Consider the following 18,828-nt stretch of genomic DNA (forward strand, 5'->3'; position numbering starts at 1 on the left):
CGGGGTGGGCGGTAGAAAGAGACAAGGGAGGAGAGGTAGGAGGGGGCAAGGTGATGGAGAACCCTGAAGCCCAGAGTGAGAAGTTTTTGTTTCGTGCTGAGGTTGATAGGCAACCACTGGAGGATTTTAAGGAGGGGAGTGACAGGCCCAGAGCGTTTCTGCAGGAAGATGATCTGGGCAGCGGAATGAAGAATAGACTGGAGCGGGGAGAGACAGTAGGAAGGGAGATCAGAGAGAAGGCTGACACAATAATCTAGTCGGGATATTATGAGAGCCTGGGATATTATGAGAGCACTCTCCAGAGTGCTTAGTACACAGTTCTGCACCCAATAAACGCTCAATAAATACCACTGATTGATAGATAATCGCCATATTATTGTCTGTCTCCCCTCTAAACTGTAGGCTCATTGTGGGCAGGGAACAAATCTGCTAATTCTCTCACAGTGTGCTCTGCACATAGTAAGTACCCGAAAAATGCCATTGACTAATTGCTTGGTTGTTAAGACATTCTCCCCCATCCCATGCAAATATGGGTTATTTTTTTCCAAGCTTCTGGAATACAAATAGTAAAGGGCCCACACAGACTCTTCATGCCCCTTTATTGGAATTAATCACAGTAACCAGGTGTATTTCATATCCTGTAGAACTACAGAGAAGTACTGAGACAACCACCACCGGCCGATCCGCTTCACCAAGTGAGTCCCCAGAGACACGGGGTCTTGGCTCTGGGTTGTCCGGTCCCAGAGAGGACCTGACCCTGATTAGTCAATGACAATGACCTGTAAACCTTCGGAAGCAGATGGTCAACCCCGAAACCGGACGCTGCGACCCGAAATGCCCCTGGGTAATGTCGCTCGAGGACAATTTGGTGGGTCAACGCCTCCGAACCGGGGATCTTATAATGCTCTCCTTCCAACCCATCATTCTGTGAGCTCAAGACCCCAGGACGCACGTCCTCTCCGATGTATCTTCAAGAAAGATGGGAAAAGAGTCATCGGACTCACCTGGTGCTTAAGAGGCGGTACGAGAGAGAGCATCATAAAGACTCCCAAAGTTTCCCTTAAGCCAATTCTAACACCCACTTCCCCCTTGACTTCTTGGCCATAGGAGGGACTGAGGTAATAGGAAGAGGAGTTTTTTCCCAGATTCCTTCTGGAAACAGCTGGAACCCAACTGGACTAAGCACAAGGAATCTTGGCAAGTGTTAGTGAGTTACTGCTGACCGAAGTGGGCCAGCGAGGCTCTGAAATCTTCCCAGACATCTCTTCAAAAACGATCTCTTCCATGGGAATCCCTGCTTCCACAGCCGCTCTATCTCCTTAAAAGCCCATCTGCCCAGATTTCCCTCCCTTCCCATCACCGTATTTCCCGGCCGGGGGGGGGGGGGGGGGGGGTGAAGGGTCATGGAGCAAGCGGCCCAAAGACCTCACAAAGTCTCCAGTCGCGTCCCCACTGCAGTGAGTGGCCAGGGCCATGACCATCATCTGAGCCAGGATCAGAGACTGTGAGCGAATTGGGGGTCGGGAGCCGAGTCTTTCTGACCAATTTTTTTTTGGAGGGGGAAACACACTATCGCCACCAATGCCACATTAGGAGGTCCATTTAAGACCCTGACCCATCGCTGCTAGCAGGCAAGACACCTCCCCTGCTCTCTGGGGGCGAGGCGGAGTTGAGCTACGGCGACCCGATTCTAAACCAAGGGGAGATGGGTCCCCGATTCAAGCAGGAAAAACCACTCCCCACTGAGGCCTATATCCATCTGAGAGATTCTCATCCACCTCAGGACCCTGGGCCAAGAGAAAAACGAGAAGAATCAAAAGTATAATCAGAAGCAATCGAAACACCGAGACCGACTGGGAAGGGGAGGGGGGGGATTTCAAAACCACACGCGAAGGAAAACGTTCCTGGTGCCGTTCCAGCGGGTCGTGGCTACTTGGGACTCGGCCAAGTTCGGGGGTCTTGGGGTCCAGCCCCTAGCCCAGACCAACGTCCAGTGACATCATAACCACGAAACCCAGCACGGAGGTCCAGGAGGCCAGTTTCCCATTACCGCTGCAGAGAGAGGGAAAATGAAAGAGTAAACAATAATAATAATAATATTAATAGTATCTGTTAAATGCTTGCTATGTGTCAAGCACTGTTCTGAGCTCTGGGAAGATACAAATTAATCAGGTCGGTCACAGTTCCTGTCCTGCACCTATGTAAGAGGGAGGACAGGTTTGAACAACAATAATAATAATAATTTTTATTATGGTATTTGTAAAGCACTGAATATGTGCCAGGCAGTGTACTAAGTATGGGGTGGATACAAGCAAAGGTATGGATATGAGGTACTGAATCCCCATTTTCCACATGAGGAAACTGGGGTACAGAAGTGACTTGCCCAGGGTCACACAGAAGGTACGAGGCCGAGTGAGCACTGGAACCCAGGTCCTCAGCCTCCCAGAACTGTGGTCTGTCCACTAGACCATGCTGGCATGTTGCCATCAGCCAGGAAGGCCAAGTCTCCTGCCTGGTCACCACCCTGGGATCATCTTCCCCACCCCCTCACTGCTCCCCACGATTCCAACAGCGGGAACTCTTCCCAAGACCTTGGGTAGCCCAGCCTTGAAATTCCACTTTCATAGACTGTAGGCTCGTTGGGGGGGGGGGGGGGGGAAATATGTCTGTTTATTCTTCTATTGGATTCTCCCAAGCGCTTAATACAGTGCTAAATAAAACAATGAATGAATGCTCTGCACACAGTAAGCGCTCAATAAATACCACTGCTGACTGACAATAATCTAAGGAGAAAAACTGCCAGAAAGCAGGTTGGCAAGGGAGGAAGAAAGACTGCTGATAGCAGGCGTCTGGAAGGAGAAACAGGAGAGTTATGCAGCCCCAGCCAAGTTCACGGGACAGAGGTTATTTGCAATGATAGTACGATCTCCTCCCTCCTACCTTCTCCCTGCTGGGTTGCCAAGAGGCCAGGCCACAGTATGGATCTGCAGAAGCCCACAGTGCAGTGGGAAAGCTGTGTGATCTAGTGGACAGCAGGTAGGCCTGGGACCTGGGCTCTAAACCCGGATCCACCATGTGCCCTCTAGGCAAGTCATATCACCTCCACTGTGCCTCAGTTTCCTCAAATGTAAAATGGGGGTGAAAATGGGGACGAAATATCCGTTCCCCTTCTAGACTATAAGCTTGCTGTGGCTGGGTAATGTGCCTGCTATATTTTTCTACTGTACTCTCCCAAGTATTTAGTACAGTGCTCCGCACACAATAAGCGCTCAATGGCTGAGCAACTGGCTGACTGTTCTCCCCCTCTATTTAGAATGTGATCCCCCCGTGGGACAGGACTACACCCAACCTGATTAACCTGTGTCTAGAACAGTGCTTGACATCTAGTAAGTTTAACAAATATGACAGATGATCAAAATAAACAAAAAAAAAGGTTCCAACCTGGTCTGGGCTTCCGGGATGATGTCATCCATAACCACGTAAACCATGGCACCGGCCGCAAAGGCCAAGGCGTAGGGCAGGATGGGCTCGGCCAGCACCACGGCGAAGGCGCCCAAGACCCCCGCTACGGGCTCCACCATGCCACTCAACTGGCCGAACCTGAGGGGAGAACAGAGATGAAACCCACCGGTCGGTGTGAAGGGTAGGGAGGGGAGACGGGCTCTGGGGGAGAAAGCAGTCAAGGCAGAGACAAACTGAGGTCCTTGTGAGGTGGCTTTCCGGAAGGCACCCGCTTCGGTGGTCCCAGCGGCCTTCTTTCCTAATGGTCCTGGGTCATCCCCTCTTGCCAACTCGATCTTCTCTACCTTGGCGCCGACATCTCTCCCAAGCCTCACCTCTGACCTGGAGGCCTTCCCTCCTCACATCCGACAATGACTCTTCCTGACTTCAAACCTTATTTAAGGCCTATCTCCTCCCAGAGTCCTTCCCTGACTAAGCCCTCCTTTCCTCTTCTCCCACTCCGTTTTGCATTGCCCCGACTTGCCCCCTTTATTCATCGCCCCCTCGCAGCCCCACAGCACTTATGTCCAGATCTGTTATTTATTTATTTGTTTGTTTGTTTGTTTGTTTTTTTGTTTATAGTAATGCCTGTCAGCCCCTCTAGACTGTAAACTCATGGTGGGCAGGGAATGTGTCTGCTGCCTTGTACTCTCCTAATCACTTAGTCCAGTGATCTACAGTACTGCAAATAAACAGGATTGACGGACTGATTGACAAGTTCTGATCACCCAAGAGTGACAGGAGGGAGCTGAAGAGATGATTATTGTTTGTTGTTTCGGGGAACCGGGCCTGAGGATCAGAAGGATCTGGGTTCTAATCCCAGCCCCACCGCTTGTCTGCCAGGTGGCTTTCGGCAAGTCACTTCACTTCTCCGGGCCTCAGTTTCCTCAACTGTAAAATAAGGATATCAGTTCTCCCTCCTACTTAGGCTGTGAGTCCTATGTAGGACAGGAACTCTGGACCACCTAATTTGTACCTTCTCCAGAGATTAGAACAATGTTTGACACATAGTAAGTCCTTAACAAACACCATAATCAATTCATCTGAAATTGGAGGAAGCATAGGATGCAGATCTGGCTGGGAATTCACTCAGGCAGGGGGGTGGTCAGTCTATCGTATTTACTGAACACTTACCATGTGCAGAGCACTGTACTAAGCACCTCACTAGATGACATCTCAAGGTCCCTTTCAGCATGAGGGTCTTGGGAAGCCTAGAAGCCAGGCCACGGTAGTGGGCTAGACTTTATTTATGATATTATTTTATAGTAAAAATTTACAATTATATTTTACATGAAACTATTCAATAAATATTGATTCACTTATTTATGTTAACGTCCGCCTCCCCATTGCTAGACTAGAAGCTCGCTTTGGGCAGGGACTTAGTCTACTCATTGCTCTATCGTCCTCTCCCAAGTGCTTAGTTCAGTGCTCTGCACACACAAATACGGTCGACTGACTGCCTGTCTGCCCGGTGATTAGGATATGCCTGCTGGGACACGGTACATTGGAAAGGAGCTGTGAGGCCGGGAAGAGGCTACTTACCAGAATGCTCGCCAGGTGGAAAATCCAGCACCACGAAGAGGAAGACTGACGGAAAGGCCCTCGGGAAAATTCTGGATCCCAATTCCAATGGCTAAATTCCTGAAAGACGCAAAAGGGGCAGTGGTCAGGAGACTCGATGGAATCCATCCATCGTGTTTATTGAGCGCTCACTGTGTACTGCACTACACGCAGGGCACCCTACTATGCGCTTGGGAGAGTACAATCTGAGTTGGTAGCCATGTTCCCTGCCCACACTGATGATGACGATGGTATGTGTTAAGCGCTTGCTATGTCCCAAGCACTGTCTTAGCACTAAGGTGGATACAAACAAATTGAGTTGGACACGGTCCCTGATCCATACGGGGTTCACAATCACCATTCCCATTTTACAGGGGAGGAAACTGACGCATAGAAAAGCACAGTGACTTGCCCAAGGTCACAAAGCAGACAAGTGGCAAAGCCGGAATTAGTACCCATGACCTTCTGAATCCCAGGCCCTTTCTATCCACTGTGCCACGCTACTTCTCCACAAGGAACTTACAATCGATCGGTGCTATTTATTGAGCATTTACTGTCACTATGCAGTTCCATCTGTGATGTTTGGACATTTGATATTCATCCCACCCCACAACCCCTCAGAACTTATGGACAGATCTTTAAATTACATATAATAAATTACTTATTTATTCATATTAATGCCTGTCTCCCCCTCTACACTGTAAGCTCATCATCGGCAGGGAATGTCTGCTAATTCTGTTGTATTGTACTCTCCCGAGCGCTTAGTACAGTGCTCTGCATTCAGGGCCTGATTGATTCATAGGAATGGCAGCTGGAGAAGACATTCAGCTAATCACTCTTATCAATACCTTAAGTCACAGAAACAGTCAATCACATTTACCGAGTGCTTACTGTGATACCATAAAAAAGAAATACAAAGTATTGATTGACTGAATTGTGGGATAAAACTCTCTGTCCTGGTTAAAGACAGCCACAGAGGAAAACAATAATATCAGCAAAAACAATAGCAATGATGATTATAATAATAATAATTACAGTGGTATCTGTTTAGTGCTTTTGATAATAATGACAATTTTGATAATACTTAAGCGCTTACTATGGGCCAAGCACTGTTCTAAGCGCTGGATGTCCCAAGCAATCAATCAATAGTATTTACTGGGGGCTGACTGCGTGCAGAACACTGTACTAAGCACTTGCCAAAATGTAGACTGTGAGACCCATGTGGGACGGGGTCTGTGTCCAATCTGGATAAGCTTGTATCCAGCCCAGTGCTTAGAACAGTGCTTGGCACACAGTAAGTGCTTAACAAATACCATAGTGATTATTAATCACTACAACGAAAATAATTACAATAGAGTTGGTAGACATGTTCTCTGTCCATGATGAACTTAGAGTCTACATGGAGAAGCCCTGTGCTAAGCACTGGAGTAGATACAATACAGGCACAGATAGACTCAGTGAGAGGGCTGGCGGAAGTGGCTAGAGCAGGGGATCTGGGAGTCCGGAGGACCCGGGCTCTCATCCCGGCTCTGCCACTTGTCTACTGTGTTATCTCGGGCAAGTCACTTCACTTCTCTGGGCCCTCATCTGTAAAATGGAGATTAAGACTGTGAGCCCCATGTGGGACAGGGACCATGCCCATCCGAGTAGCTCGTATCTACTCCAGCACTCAGTATTCATTGAACTGTATTTATCAAGCGCTTACTGTGTGCAGAGCACTGTAATAAGGGCTTGGGAGAGTACAGTGTAACAGTAAACAGATGCATTCCATGCCCACAATGAGCTTAGTGACTGGCACACAGTAAGCACTTAACAGAAACATTTAAAGGGAAAAAAAAAAGTGTGTGCAACACCTGGACCAGCAAAGAGGGGAGAATCGGATGCATTGTCTCCACGCATCCTCACTGCCGACTTCCACCGGGCAGCCATCCGAACGCTAGCACAGTGCCCCTATTCTTTTAGCCCTGGCTCTGTTATCTCTGGCAAGCCTCCTCACCTCTGCCCCGCGGCTTATGCCGACCCTGCCCTGCTCTAAGTCCTGACTAGCCAAGCGGGCCACTCCCTCCCTCTGCCTCCTAACCCCGGTGGATACCTCTTTCCAAACTGGCCCGGCCCCTCTAGCTGGTGACCTCAGCCGAAGAACCTCTCCTCAGAACCGCCATTTCCGAATGGCCGCCGGGCGCTCTGGGACCCCGCCATTTTCGGACTGAACGTAGGGGCTGACGAGTGTGGTGGTCCTACGAGTGGCTACGGTAGTGGTCGCCTGATATTCGCTTCATCCCCAACCCCACCAAATGTGTCTGTTCTATTGCTATCTTGTACTCTCCCAAGCACTTAGTACAGCGCTCTGCATGCAGTAAGTGAAGAATAAATGCAACTGAATGAATCCTCTGCACACAGTAGGCACTTAAATACAATTGACTGCAATTTATAAATTTTTATTCATACTAATGTCTGTCCTCTCCTCTAGATAAGTTCGCTGTGGGGGAGCTTGTCTATCAACTTTGCTGTACTGTACTCTCCCAAGTGCTTAGTATAGTGTTCCGTACACAGTAAGCGCTCAATAAATGTGATTGATCGATTACAGTACAACAGAGTTGGCATACACATTCCCTGTCCACAAGGAGCTTACGGTCTAAAGGAGGAGTTTACAGCTTATCTGATGAGCAAGACATTGTAACCCAATCTTCCCTTGCTCTCTGCCTCCCACCTGCCCTGGTACAGAAGAAGCATGGCCTAGTGAAAAGAGCCACGGGCCTGTGAGTCAGAGGACCTGGGTTCGACTTCCAGCTCCATCACTTGCCTGCTGTATGACCTTGGGCAACTTCATTCTCATTCATTCAAGAGCATTTATTGAGCACTTATGGTATGCAAAGCAATGTACTCAGCACTTGGGAGAGTACAGTATAACAATAAACACATTCCCTGCACACAGGAGCTTACAGTCTAGAAGGGGAGACAGACATTAATATAAAGTCACTTCACTTCTCTATGCCTCAGTTATCTCCTCTGCACAATGGGTGTTAAGCCTGTGAGCCCCATGTGGGACAGGGACTGTGCCCAACCAGATTAGCTTGTATCTACTCCAGAGCTTAGTACAGTGCTTGGCACACTGTAAGTGCTTCACAGATACCATTCAAAAATACGAACAACCAGGAAGAGATGCAGGGCAATGATTCGGCACATGCAAGGCTAGAGGAGAAGTGAAACGGTGGGAGAGGGCTGGAGGTTTAATGGAATTCGGCGATGCCAGCAACCTCTTCCCTGTCTCTCATCCACGCCAGACTCTGAACCTCCCCAGCCTCAAGTCTGTCCTCTTGCTGGTAGCGCTGCCCGGATTAGAGACACGTATCTTACGAGCTATCGATTTCTCTCTTGGTCGTTGAACCTTCTAAGAGGGAGAGGAAAGACGAGAGCAGCCAAGAGCTTTCCTACCCCGGTCCGGCTGGAAAAATCCAAAACATTCTTCAAAAGAGAAGGGGGGAGAAAAACATCCTTTTTAGAAAACAGTGAAGCAGCTGTCTCTGGGTGTTTTTTCTTCGTCCACGATAGCACAAAGACACCATTGCTAGTCCGAACTGCGGCTGATGAATGGGGGGTGGGGGGAGGAGGAGTGTGAGTGAAGGGCTCTGTAAGAAAAGAAACTACAAGTCCACTCCTTCCAACCATCTCCCCGATGACAAGCCAGGCCCCACGGTGACCTTTCCCCTGGCCTGACTGGATGGAACAAGGGGATGCTGGGAGAAAGGCTGAGAAGGAGGCTTGGGGAGGAGAACCTCTAGGAAGGATGAGAGAGGTTCTTAGGGGAGGGAAGAGAAGGGAAGGGTGAGGGTCTTCAAAATGGCACCAGCTTCAGAGGGACCCAGGCAGGCTGGAAACTTTAGGAGGCTGAGGGTACAGGTGGGTGGGGGGAAGGGGCAGGGGATAGTTAATGAGATGAACCAGGTTTTTGTTCACTAAGAGAAATGGGGTTTGGTCCAGCCCCACAGCACTTTTTAATACATATAAATAATATTTGTATAGCACTGTACCAAGCACCAGGGTAGTTACAGCTAATCATGTTGGACACAGGCCACATACCACATGGGGCTCACCGTATTCATCTCCATTTCACAGATGCGATAAGTAAGGCATAGAGGAGTGAAGCGGCTTTGCAGGCGGGTCCCGGGGTTGGGGGGGCTGGGGGTGTGGAAACGGAACTCACTCAGCATTAACAGATGCTTCTTGTATGCCTGTTCCTGGACTGAGCAGAAGCCTCTTCATTTTCACAGAGGCCTCTAGTTCTGAGAGGATTGGCCAAGTCATGATGCTACAAAAGCAGAAAGGGCATCTTCAGCCCTGAGATCACTTCTATTCATACAAGGAGAAGGCAGGCTGGAGGCTATTCAAGCTTAACTCATTTCTGTGCCCTTCCGGTTACTTTCCCCCAAAGCTTCTAAAAATAATAATAATAAATGTGGTATTTGTGAAACACTATGTGCCAGGCACAGGACTAAGTGCTGGAGTAGATATAAGAGAAGCCGGTTTGACACTGTCCCTGTACCACAGTAGGGCTCACAATGTTAATCCCCCTTTCACAGATGAGGGAAGTGAGGCCCAGAGAAGTGAAGTGGTTTGCCCAAGGTCACAGAGCAGACAGGTGGAAGAGCCGGGATTAGAACCCAGGTCCTTCCAACTCCCAGGCCCGTGTTCTATCCATTAAGCCACGTTGCTTCACTTCCCTATGGTCCTTTCACTTCTCTGGACCTCAGTCACCTCACTGTAAAATGGGGATTGAGACCATGAGCCTCACATGGGACACAGACTGTGTTCAACCTGATTAGCTTCCCTCTACACCAGCGCTTAGTACAGTACCTGGCAAATAGTAAGTGATTAGCAGATACTCTAAAAACTAAGATCTGTCTTTAGATCTTGGGATGATCCCAGCTTGACTGAGGAAAGGAAAAGGAACATCCTGGCCCCTCACCCAAGAGGGACTGGGTGAATTGGATTTCTGATTTCCGGTATCCCCGACTGTCAGTGGATCCGTCTCCACCCTGGGAGATTCATCCTCGGCTATGTGGGGGAGGGGGAGAAAAAAATCTTGGCATGGCCCACGTTATCAAGGGCAAGGCACAGAAAGCCTTCTCTGAATTCCAAAGCCTTGTTCTCAAGGGCCTATTCTTTGGCAGGCTGATTATGAAAGTGGGGCTCCATATTCCTGACAAGTTCCTTTTCAGTGCTGATTTCAATCCCGTCCAGTGTATAATGTGCGTGTGTATTCTTGCATGGCAGGCCCTTACATACTGTTTGGATTGTTATCGTCTTCCCGTGAAAGGCCTGATTGTCTGGGCCACACCATGACATCACTTGCTTTCCCACTTGGGCTGCTTGGCGAGGTGTTTGATCAGCCTGCAGGTGGGAAGAGCCTCCCCTAACCACAGGGGCCTGACACTTCTCCACACACCCCACCCTACTTGCTCAGTCCAACCACCTTACAAGCAAAGGATTACGGGTTCTAATCTCCCTCTCTCTCTCCCTCATCATCTCTCCCTCTATTTTCCTTTCTCTCACCATCTCTCTCCCCTTCTCTCCTGTCTCTAGCCCACTCTTTCTCCATATTTCATCATCTCTTTCTCTTTCCCTCCCCATTTTCATCTCTCCATTTTCTTCTCTCTCACCTTCTCTCCTTTCTCTATTTCACTTTCTCCATCTCTCATCATCTGTCTTCCACCATCATCTCTCCATCTTCTCTTTCTCCCTCTATTTTCTTCTCTCACCCTTTCTCCTTTCTCTATCTCACTCTTTCTCCATCTCTCAATATTCCTCTCCTCCCTCTCATCATCTCCCCCTCTATCTTCTTCTCGCTCATCATTTCTCCCTCCCTTCTTCTTTCTCTATCTCCCTCTTTTTCCACTTCTGGTTGTTTCTCTCTCTCACCCTCTCTTTATCTCCCTCTCATCACCTCTCCCTCTATTTTTTTCTCTCTTACCATCTCTCTCTCCTTACTCTATCTCACTCTTTCTCCATTTCTTGTGTTCCTCTCCCTATCTAGCCCTCTCTTCCTTCCTCTCTCTCCCCATCATCTAGACTGTAAGCTCCTTGTAGCCAGGGAGCGTGTCTACCGAATCTGTTATATTGTACTCTCCCAGTGTACAGTGCTCTACATACGGTAAGCGCTCTATAAATGTGATTGACTGTTCTTGCCCTCTCTATATATCCTTCCATTTCTCTCTCCACATCTCTCTCCCTCTGTCTTTATCTTTTTCTCCCTCTAGTTATCATTCTCCCTCTCCCTATCATTCTCTCCATATTAATCTCTCTCTTCCTATTCCCCTCTTGTCCATCTCTCTCCATATCTCTCTTTCCTTCCCTCTTCATTTGGTGCCTCTGAAATATTGCACGCCAACTGGACCTGGGTTCTCATCTTGACTCCCCAACTTGTCTGCTGTGTGACCATGCAGATGCTTTCACTTCTCTGGGCCTCAGCTACCTCATCTGGAAAATGGGGATTAAGCCTGTGAGTCCCATGTGGGACAGGGACAGTGTCCAATCTGATTAGCTTGTATGTACCCCAGCACATAGTACAGTGCTTTAGTAAGTACTTAATAAACACTATAAAAAGCAAAAAGCTGGAGTAGGAGTGGAAACTGAGCTGAGCTCTCTGCTCTATTACAATCCAGCCTCTCCTACTATTATAACCCAGCCCGCACACTTTACTTCTGTAATGCTAACCTTCTCACTGTACCTCCATCTCATCCATCTCACCGCCGACCCCTTACCCACGTCCTACCTCAGGCCTGGAATGCCCACCCTCCTCATGTCCATCAGATAATTTCTCTCCCTCCCATCACAATCTTACTGAAGGCACATCACTTCCAAGGGGCCCTCCCTAAGCCCTCCTTTCCTCTTCTCCCACTCCCTTCTGTGTCACCCTGACTTATTCCCTTTATCCACCACCCCCTCACCCCTGCAACCCCACAGCACTTATGTACATATCTGTAATTTATTTATTCATATTAATTTCTGTCTCACCCTCTAGACCATAAGCTCACTGTGGGCAGGGAATGTGTCTGGTATAGTATTATACTCTCCCAAGATTTCTGCACACAGTAAGCACTCAATAAATACGACTGACTGACCAATGTACTAGCACTCAATCCAATCATATAATAATATACGTGACAATTATGGTATTTGTTAAGCACTTACTATGTGCCAAGCACTGTACCAAGTTCTGGGACAGATACAAAATCATCAGGCCTTACATGGGGCTCACAATCTAAATAAGAGGGAGAACAGATATAGAATCCCCATCTTGAAGATGAGGGGACCGAGGCCCAGCTAAGTGAAGTGACTTGCCCAAGGTCACACAGCAGACACGTGGCAGAGAGAGGATTCAAACCCAGGTCCTGCGACTCCCAGCCCGGTGCTCTTTCACAGACGTGACTTTCGCATGCTTCCACAGGATTCCCGGGTCCCGCTCATTCTACCGGCAGCTGCTGTGTGAAATGGCATTTCTTGAAAGTCAAGTTATCCACATTCTGAACATCTGGAAAACCAAGGAACTTGTCCCATCTGGACGGGATAAAAGAAATGCCCAGAGTGGAAAAATCCGCCACGGCTGTTCCTTGCGCCGGCTTCGCAAGCCAAATAAAAGCCACTGAAAGGCTTCCTTTCTTTCCTGAGAGAATGTTCCTTTTGGATGGTCTCAATGCTGATTGCCGGGCTGGTGAATAAAACGAGCTCTCAACAGGCTCCTTTCCCCTTTCCCTCTCTACCACATTTTTCTCTAACTGGCTGGCTGCCAACGCAAAATGTACAGAAGGTACCCCTTCCCTCCCCCCTTGAAGAGAACAGACTCCACCTTCCCCCTTACCCCTGGGTTATATGGATTGAGTTCAAAGTGGAACTCCACCTCCTTCTCGTTCTCTTCCCCTTCCCCCCAGGGGCAGTTATTGAACTTCACGCCTCTTCCCCTCTTTGGAATCTGGGCTGGAGCTTGTGTGAGAAATTCCGGGTTATTTGCATGCAAACTGTATGCATAGCTAATGAAGCAGCACAACCTAGTGGAAAAGAGCATGGGTCTGGGAGTCCGAGGACCTGGGTTCTAATCCCAGTTCCGCCACTTACCTGCTGCGTGACTCTGGGCAAATCACTTAACTTCTCTCTGCCTCAGTAGCCTCATCAGCAATACCTGTTCTCCCTCCTACTTAGACTGTGAGCCCCATGTGGGACCTGATTATCTTGTATATATCCCAGTACTTAGTATAGTGTTTGGCACAGGGTAAGCACTTGACAAATATCACTAATATTATGTCATTCTCAAGTGGCAATGGATATCTCGATAGAGATGCATTTGGTAAACAAGGGAACTTCCAAAATGCACGATATGCAAATCAACTGCATCCCAAGTGAAGTGTAGGAGAAAGAAATCCTCATTTCCCCTACTCCCTCTCCCTTCTGTGTAGCCTATGCTCTTGAATCTGAACCCTTTAAGCAGTCAATATTTCCCCTTCCCTCACCCCACAACACTTAAAAACATGCCCATGATGTATTTGAAGCAGCGTGGCGCAGTGGAAAGAGCACGGGCTTTGGAGTCAGGGCTCATGAGTTCGAATCCCAGCTCTGCCACTCGTCAGCTGTGTGACTGTGGGCAAGTCACTTAACTTCTCTGTGCCTCAGTTCCCTCATCTGTAAAATGGGGATTAAGACTGTGAGCCCCACGTGGGACAACCTGCTTCCCCTGTGTCTACCCCAGCGCTTAGAACAGTGCTCTGCACATAGTAAGCGCTTAACAAATACCAACATTATTATTATTATTATTTTAATGCCTGCCTTCCCCTCAAGACTGTAAGCTTCTGGTGGGCAGGGAAGGGGTCTACCGACTCTTTAGTGTTGTACTCTTTAGTGTGTACTGTGTTGCACTGCACTCAGTAAGTGCTCAATAAATACCATGGACTAATCTACTGGGGATAAAATACCTGTTCTCCCTCTTTGACTAAGAGTACCAAGTTGGACCTAGACTGTGTTCAACCTGATTATCTTGTCTTTATCCAAAAGCTTAGGATATTGCTTGGCACATAGTGCTTAACAATTACCATTATTATTTGTCACATTATTGTTTTGTCCACTCATGTTTACTATATTTACTTTCATGCTATTACTGCATATTCACCTATTTCTGCCCATCTGTCTTCCTCACTAGATTGAAGGTGACTTGAGAGAAGGAATATTTCTGACATTTCCCAAGAATCTTGCCCAGTGCACTGAGCATAGTAATAATAGCAATGATAATAATAATCGATCAGTGGTATTGACTCCCACATCCACTGCCCTACCGAGTTGTTCCAAATGTTGAACTCCCTTCTCAAAACTCCTGTCCCTCCCACCCCCACCTCCCGACGCTTGCCCCTAATGTCCTGGCCGTGTACTTTATTGAGAAAATTGAAACCATCAGGTGTGAGCTTCCTAAAATCTCTCTGCCCCTCCTCAGTACCTCCCCCTTGCAGCCCACTTTTGAACTTACCCATCTTTCCCAGCAGTATCTCAAGAGGAGAACTCCAGCCTTTTCTCAAAATGCCCCCTCCACCTGTGCATCTCACCGCAGCCCTTTGCATCTTATCAAAGCACTTACCCTTGCCCTTCTTCCCTCCTTGACCATCATTTTCAATAATAATGATTTTTATTTAAGCACTTACTCTGTGCCAAGCGCTGGGGTAGATACAAGGTAATCAGGTTGTCCCACGTGGGGCTCACAGTCTTAATCCCCATTTTACAGATGAGGAAACTGAGGCACAAAGAAGTTAAGTGGCTTGCCCAAGGTCACACAGCAGACAAGTGGCAGAGCCGGGATTAGAACCTACGTCCTCTGACTCCCACGTGCTCTTTCTGCTAAGCCACGCTGCTTCAACAGTTCACTCTCCAATTGCTGCTTTTTTCCCCACTGCTTTCAAACCTGCTCATGTCTCCCCTAACCTAAAAAACCTTACTTGATCCAAAGGCTCCCTCCAGTTATCTCCCCATCTCCCTCTTTCCATTCCTCTCCAAACTCCCTGCACGAGTTTCTACATCTGCTGTCTCAGGTTCCTCTCCTTCATTTCTCTCCTTGACTCCCTCCAATCTGGCTTCTGTCTCCTTAACTCCACAGAAGCCAACCTCTCAAAAACCACCAGTGATCTACTTTTTTGACAAATCCAACGGTCTCTACTCCATCCTAATCCTCCTCTCAGCTGCTTTCGACCCTGTCGACCACCTCCTTCTCCTGGAAACATTATCCAATCTCGGCTTCACTGTCACTGTTCTCTCTTACTTCTTCTGTCTCTCTGGACACTCATTCTCAGTCTCCTCTTCTGCCTCCCACACCCTAGTTTTGGGTGTCCCTCAAGGCTCAGTTCTGGGTCTCCTTCTTTTCCCCAAATTCACCCACTCCCTTGAAGAACTCATTTGCTCCCATAGCTTCAACTGCCATCTCTATGCAGATGATTTCCAAATCTTCATCTCCAGCCCTGATTTCTCTCTTTCTCTGCACTCTCACATTCCCTCCTGCCTTCAGGACACCCTGTTTACTGGGTGCACAGCACTGTTCTAAGTGCTTGGGAGAGTACAATTCAAGAATAAAGACACATTCTCTACCCATAAAGAGTTTACAGTCTAGACGAGGGGGAGATGGACATCAATACAAATAAATAAGGATGTATTCTCTATGATGGAACCCAGTTAGAACCCCAGTCTAAAACCACTTGTCAACTGATTATAGTAATAATAATGGTATTTGTTAAGCACTTACTACGTGCCAAGCACTGTTCTAAACATTGGGGGAGATACAAGGTAATCGGGTTCTCCCATGTGGGGCTCACAATCTTAATCCCCATTTTACAGATGAAGTAACTGAGGCACAGAGAAGTTAAGTGACTTGCCCCAAGTCACACACCTGACAAGTTACAGAGCTGGGATTAGAACCCACAACCCCTGACTTCCAAACCTGGGCTCTTTCCACTGAACCATGCTGCTTTGGAAGCTTCTTGTGGGCAGGGATCAATTCTGCCAACTCTGTTGTACTGTACTCTCCCAAGCAGTACTAGGTATTTGTTGAGCACTCACTATGTGCAAGCATTGCACTATGCCCTGGGATCAAGACCAGATAATCAGGTCGGACACAGCCCAGATCCAACTTGGGACTCAGTCTAAGTAGGAGGAAGAACGGGTATTTCATCGCCAGGAGGTCAGTAGGGTATTCACTGAGTGTGTCCTGTATACAGAGCACTTTACTAAGCATTTGGGAGAGTTCAGCACAACAGAATTGATAGACATGCTCCCTGCCCACAAGGAGTTTACAGTCTAGAAGGGGAGACAGATGTGAAAATACATTACGGGGACAATCAAAAGTGCTGTGGGGCTGAAGGTGGGGTGAATATCAAGTGCTTAAAGGATTCAGATTCAAGTGCATAGGCACAGAGTAAGTTCTCAATAAATATGGAGGTTTCCCATTCTACTAAACCTCTTGAGCACTGAGAAAGGTAGAATAGAAGCAGCGTGACCTACTGGAAACAACATCGACCTGGGAGTCAGAGGCCCTGGTTCCAACTGCAGCTCCGCCACAGGTCTGTTGTGTGGCCTTGAGCAAGTCACTTCACTTTTCTGAGCCTCACTTCCCTCATCTGTAAAATGGGTGTTAAGACTGTGAGCCCTATGAGAGTCAGGGATTGTGTCCAACCTGATTAGTTATCTACCCCAGAGCTTAGTACAGTGTCTGGCATATAGCAAGTGCCCAAAAAAAGCTATAATCAACCATAAAAAATTCAGAAGCAACTCAGTTAACAATGATAATAATAATATAGTAATAAGAATAACTGTGGTATTTATTAAGCAATTAATATGTGCCTTGCACTGTACAAAATACTGGAGGAGATGGTAAAATAATCAGGTTCCACTTGGGGCACACTAAGTATGAGGGGGAACAGGTATTGTATCCCCATTCTGCAGGTGAGGGAACTGAGGCACAGCTAAGTGAAATGACTGCCCAAGGTCACCCAGTGGACAGGTAGCAGAGCCGGGGTAACCACAGCCTGACGGCCTATCTTCAATCTGCCCCTGGTGGGGTGAGCCAGTTTACACCTTCATTCATTTGACAGTATTTATTGAGAGCTTCCTGTGTGCACAGCACTGTACTAAGCGCTTGCGAGAGTATAAAAATAAACGGACACATTCCCTGCCCACAATGAGCTGAGAGTCTAGAAGCGGAGAGACAGACATCAATACAAATAAATGACAGATGTGTACATAAGTGCTGTGGGGCTTGGAGGGGGGAAGAACAAAGGGAGCAAGTCATGGCACGCATAAGGGAGTGGGAGAAGCGGAAAGGAGGGGTTTAGTCTGGGAAGGCCTCTTGGAGGAGATGAGCCCTCAATAAGGCTTTGAATGGGGGGAGAGTCATTATCTTTCACATTTGAGGAGGGAGGGTGTTCCAGGACAAAGGCAGGGCGTGGGCGCGGGGTCGTGAGAGACAGAGGAGACTGAGGCACAGTGATAAAGTTGGCAGTACAGGAGCAAAGTGTACAGGGCTGGGTTGTAGTAAGAGAGAAGCAAAGTGAGGTAGAAGGGGGCAAGGTGGTAGACTGCTTTAAAGCCAAGGGTGAGGAGTTTTTGTTTGATGCAGAGGTGGACAGGCAACCTCTGGAGTTTTTTGAGGAATGGGGTAACATGTCCTGAATGCTTTTGTAGAAAAATGATCCCATGTGTAGAAGTGCTATAAATATTAATGCTGCTTAATTATCTTGAAGAAAAATAAAAGAATTGCTGCCTTTGTGACAGAAAGCCTGGTTTCGGTCACATCTCTGATGGCCTCTCTTTCAGGGCAGAAAGAAATGCCGCGTTCATTGTGGCCCGGGGTTTAATTGACTACAATAGACTGTCTTGGGTGGCATTCCTAGCAGAGCAGCAGCTGGCAAAGGGGCGTCAATCACACAGTCACCCCGGTAGCTCCTCCCACTCCTGTTTGCCAAAAGTTGCTTGGCTGAGAGGGGTATCCTGGGTAGGGAGTGAGTGGGGCAATGATGGGGAACAAAGCATCAAAGTATTTATTGAGCTCTTACTGTGTGCAGAGCATTGTACTAAGCGCTTGGGAGAGTTCAACAGAACAACATTGGATGACACGATCTCTCTCCCCTGAATTCAGAGGGTCGGTCCTGGAGGAATAGTAAATGCTCGATAAATAAATCATGGCGAGATGGATAGAGCACGGGTCTGGAAGTCTGAAGGTCATGGGTTCTAAGCCTGGCTCCGCCACTTGTCTACTGTGTGGCCTTGGGCAAGTCACTTCATTTCTCTGGGCCTCAGTTACCTCACCTGTAAAATGGGGATTGAGACTGTGAGCCCCAAGTGGGACAGAGACAGTGTCCAACTCAATTTGCCCATATCCACCAGCGCTTAGAATAGTGACTGGCAATAAGGGCTTCACATATACCACAGTTACTATTATTATTATGAATAAATACCACAGATTGATTGACTGATGGAGATTCTGGGACTCAGGAAACCCAGAGAGCACCCCAAGCTCCGCCGATGTCCCCAGCAAAGCACCCTGACCACCTGCAGCGTGGGACTGTCGAGGCGGTGATTTTGAACTCTTTCCCAGATGAGGTCATGGCTCGCTACCTGCCTGGGAGCACGTCTTCCGCCTCACCTTTGGTCACGGGGCCTCCTGGAACCGAGTTCCCCATTGCTGAGTCCTCGATGACAGAGGCTGTTCGTGCTCTCCTCCAACTCCTCTCTCTCACGCACAAGGAC

At 48.1% G+C, this 18,828-nt stretch overlaps 1 protein-coding gene across 6 annotated transcripts in view; it reads right to left on the reverse strand.

The window, feature by feature from the left end:
* Positions 1-582: 582 nt before the first annotated feature.
* Positions 583-18,828, reverse strand: part of SLC39A11 (solute carrier family 39 member 11) — a 233,827-nt gene continuing 215,581 nt past the window's right edge. For all 6 annotated transcript variants that reach the window (XM_029080018.1, XM_029080017.1, XM_029080019.1 and 3 more), the window contains 3 exons: positions 5,044-5,142; positions 3,442-3,600; positions 583-2,052 (listed from right to left, as the gene is read on the reverse strand). In XM_029080018.1, the coding sequence (XP_028935851.1) occupies positions 1,974-2,052; positions 3,442-3,600; positions 5,044-5,142 (337 nt within the window). In that variant the 3' untranslated portion in view covers positions 583-1,973. The remainder of the gene's footprint in view (positions 2,053-3,441; positions 3,601-5,043; positions 5,143-18,828) is intronic.

The sequence above is a fragment of the Ornithorhynchus anatinus genome, chromosome 15 (assembly GCF_004115215.2).
Source record: "Ornithorhynchus anatinus isolate Pmale09 chromosome 15, mOrnAna1.pri.v4, whole genome shotgun sequence".
In the NCBI taxonomy this organism is placed as follows: domain Eukaryota; kingdom Metazoa; phylum Chordata; class Mammalia; order Monotremata; family Ornithorhynchidae; genus Ornithorhynchus; species Ornithorhynchus anatinus.